Source organism: Xenopus laevis, chromosome 6S, assembly GCF_017654675.1.
Source record: "Xenopus laevis strain J_2021 chromosome 6S, Xenopus_laevis_v10.1, whole genome shotgun sequence".
NCBI lineage: Eukaryota > Metazoa > Chordata > Amphibia > Anura > Pipidae > Xenopus > Xenopus laevis.
The window spans coordinates 72,928,196-72,932,019 of NC_054382.1; the positions used below are offsets into that span (position 1 = coordinate 72,928,196).

General features: G+C 49.5%; 1 protein-coding gene across 1 annotated transcript; it reads right to left on the bottom strand.

The window, feature by feature from the left end:
• Positions 1-210: 210 nt before the first annotated feature.
• foxc1.S (forkhead box C1 S homeolog) lies at positions 211-2,599 on the bottom strand. The gene is given in 1 exon segment (NM_001088214.1): positions 211-2,599. A coding segment is annotated over 1 exon segment (1,479 nt). The 5' UTR covers positions 2,244-2,599; the 3' UTR covers positions 211-764.
• Between the last annotated feature and the right edge of the window lie 1,225 nt (positions 2,600-3,824).

Sequence of the window (3,824 nt, forward strand, 5' to 3'; positions counted from 1 at the left end):
AAATTTTTAATGATTTATGGGCCCAGTGTTTTTAGCAACTAGACCATGTTTTCTTTGGAAATTTTTTAGCCCATAATTTAAACCAGTTGGGAATCCTGCGAATCATTTGCAATTAATGTTCTGTCCTGTTTAAAATAGAATTAGCTGATATAAATAGGAAATACGTTCAGTTTGTTATTTCTTCATACAAAGTAGCAGACATGGGTAGCATTCAAATCGAATGGCAATTTATTAAGAAACAAACGGTGCTGGAGCCTTCGAGATATTTTCAAAACAAGAAAACAAAATTGATAGATAAAATAGTTTGGATACAAAATCCCTTAATTATTTTGTTATGAAAACGCCAATGTTGTGACACATAAGTGTTCTGATCGCCACTGCCTGGCGTTTTTTTGGTCCACACAATCCAGGTACATTAATTTTTTTCTTTAAATAAATTACTATATTGCAATTTACATCTGAGAACAAGTCTATGGAAGCTTGTCATATATATATATATATATATATAATATACGCTCTTAAACACAGGGAAATAATACCTTACGAGATTGCCATGCATCACAATCAGAAGGAACTTACGTGTTATTTTCCGAGTTTAACACTGTCCCATTTTTAACAAACCAAGACAATTTTGTTGTCTGTACAAAACTAACAAATAGGACATTTTTGGATGAGGAGGATGTTCTTTTTCCTTTCTTAAAAAATCCCTATTAGATAAAAATTATAAAAAAAAATATTTTGGAAAGCTGTTTTCAGCGTTTTGGTCAGAATTTGCTGCAGTCATAGACAAACGCCCCCGAGGTGCGATACAAGGACTGGCTGGGGGGGAAAGACATCTGACAGCTGCTATTTCCATTCACAGGGGAACTGTTCAAAGCTAATCGCTGCGACTCAAACATCTCTCGCACCGAGTGGAAGTTCTGCTGCTGCCCCGGGTAGGTGGCCCCGGCCAAGTGGCCCAATTCCCCAGTTTGATTGAGATACCAAGAGGGCAATCGGCCCTGGTGAGGGTGCTCCTGGTTGCCATGGCTCTGGGCAGAGGTGGTAGAGATGGAATAGTCAGGTAAGGTCTCTTCCACTGTGGTGGCTGCTGGGGTGTTGGCAGGAGTTAAGTGGCCCGACCTGTCCCCAGAATACAAGCTCATGGCCTGCATATTACAGTGATAGGTCCCTGCCCCACCGCCACTGCTTGTGCCCTGACTGCAGGGGGAGCTGTAGATGGAGCCCTGGCCTGGGGAGTAGGATAGGGACAAGGAGGGGGCGATACCTGTCCTGGAAGAAGAGATGAGGGGAGAAGGCAGTTCTGCTGAGCCCTGCGGGGAGCCCCTGAGAGAGGTCATGATGTTATCCACGCTGAAGCCCTGGCTGTGCTGCTGGTGGTGCGGGTGGTGAGACTCTGCAGCCTCCAGACTCATGGACCTGTTGGACGGAATGCTGTGGGGGCTGCCACTGGACATGCTGCTGCTGCTGTCCGGACTCTCTATCTTGGGCACAGCGCTGAGTGCAGGAGACATGGACTGAGGAGGAGAAGAAGTGCCGTTCTCTGTCTTTATATCCTGAATCCTAACCGGCTGGGAGTTGCTGTCCTGTTCCGCTTGGGCCTGGCTCTGCTGCTGCTGGCGCTGCTGTTGCGCGGCTGCGGATTGGCTGCCATGATGCTCTTTCAGTAGACGCTCTTTGTCCTCCTTGGTGGCATCTTTGGACACATCTTTTTTCTTGAACCTGCGCCTCCTCCTCAGAAAGCTGCCATTCTCAAACATGTTGTACGAGTCCGGGTCCAGGGTCCAGTAGCTGCCCTTGCCCGGCTTCTTGTCGTCTCTTGGCACCTTGACAAAGCACTCGTTGAGGGACAGGTTGTGCCTGATACTGTTCTGCCAGCCCTGCTTGTTGTCCCGGTAGAAGGGGAACCTCTCCATGATGAACTGGTAGATGCCATTCAGGGTGATCTTCTTGTCGGGGGCGTTCTGGATGGCCATGGTGATGAGAGCGATGTAGCTGTAGGGGGGCTTCACCATGTCCTTGGGCTGGGGCTGGGGGGTGTAGGGCCCATAGGCTCTGGCCATGCCGGCCTGGTACTGTTCATGCGCGGGGTGTGAGTACATACTCATGGGGGCAGCCATGCCCGTGTAGCCTCCTCCTGCCGCCGCCGCCGCTGCAGCCGCCCTGTAGTAACTCTGCTCCCCGCTGAGGTAGGGCACGACTCCCAGGGAGTTGGGGCTGGACACCGAGTAGCGCGCCTGCATGGCTCCTCCGCCTCCTCCTCCTCCAGAAGCGGACACTGCCAGCCCCGGGCACACTCAGATGGGCACAGCGATGGGGAGCAAGTGGCATGCACACCCCACTGATCCGGCTCTCCCCCTACCTGCTGCTGCTGCTGGGAATAGGGGAAGCGGCAGACTCTGGGGACGTTTGTCTCACCCGGCTCCGGACCTGTGCGGCAGATGTGCTGGAAGCTCAGTTCCCTCGTATCCCTGGTATGTGGTAGTGTAGGAGTGGGAGGCAGCGGTGAAGTTGGCCCCGTGCTGTGGGGGTGGGGGCGCTGCACTCAGGCGCTGGCAGGCTCGGGGCACTTCGGGAAAACTTTGCGAGTTTTGAGCATCAGTCAGCAGCCTGGGACTTTTCTACAGCGCTCTACTGGGAGCCCAGCCCCGCCCACTCTGAGCGAGCAGACCAATCAGAGAGCAACAGTCGGCCTGTGAATGGAAAAAACACAGACACTTACACACTGACACAGAGGGCAGCTCCAGCGGCAGGAACTGAAACACCGACCCGCCCAGCAGCACCCGGGAACCAAGGGTCACATCCAGGGTACACTTAGCCCACCATGATGCCCACTCAGCTCGCCCATTGGCTGTAGGGATCATCGCTGCCTGTGTGGTTTATAGTAACAGTTAGTGAGGTGTCTCATTAACTTCTGCCCAACTGCAATTATAGGTATAAAGATATATATACAACGTTATAGGTATAAAAGGCAGACCTTGCTCTCTGTTACTGATCACATCCAGTATCCCCCCTGAACAGACTGTTCCATGTGTGTGTTCCAGCTTATTATTGCTACAGCCTCACTTTGGGCAGCACCATCTTTTTTTATTGCAAGGGGGGGGGGGGGTCTATGAATATGGAAAATGACAAAGAATGACCCTCACTCAAATAAACAGCAAATGGCAAATGTATAAGTGTAATTGTCCATAACGAATGTACAATATGATGTTCCTATCTGTATTGCTTTATTGGAGGTAATTACACACCCCTTCCAGCCTCTGGCGCTGAACAAGTGTGAAAGTTGTGCGCAAATAATTTCCAGAAGGGACGTATGTAGATATCTAGTGTAGTATGCTGGAGTACAATGAGTGCCTTGTGTGAACAACAGATATGTGTGTGTTTGGGGAGGGGGATCAGTGCTAAATGCCCTCACTCATCACTGAAATCGAATTAAGACTAATTAAATGCCGATGACAAATGTCAAGCCCAAGTGTGAGCGTTTGGACTCTTACTGAATTGCTTTGTATGTGTTGAGCTCCTCACCTCCTGTGTTTAATCTACAGGGATCTTTGTTTTGGGAGGAAGGTGCCAGTGCGGCCATTTGGTTGCCCAAAGCCCACTCCCCCCATTGTCACCTGCCCATGTCCTCTGCAGATCTGAATTCAAAGCAAGTCCCATGTGCTATATGGTGTGTGGTCCTCCCTTGAAGCATAGCTGAGGGAGTGTTAAAGGGGTGGTTCACCTTTAAGTTTTAGTATGTTATAGAATGGCCATTTCTAAACAACTTTTCAATTGGTCTTTAATATTAATTTTTTCACCGTTTTTGAAATATTTGTCTTTTT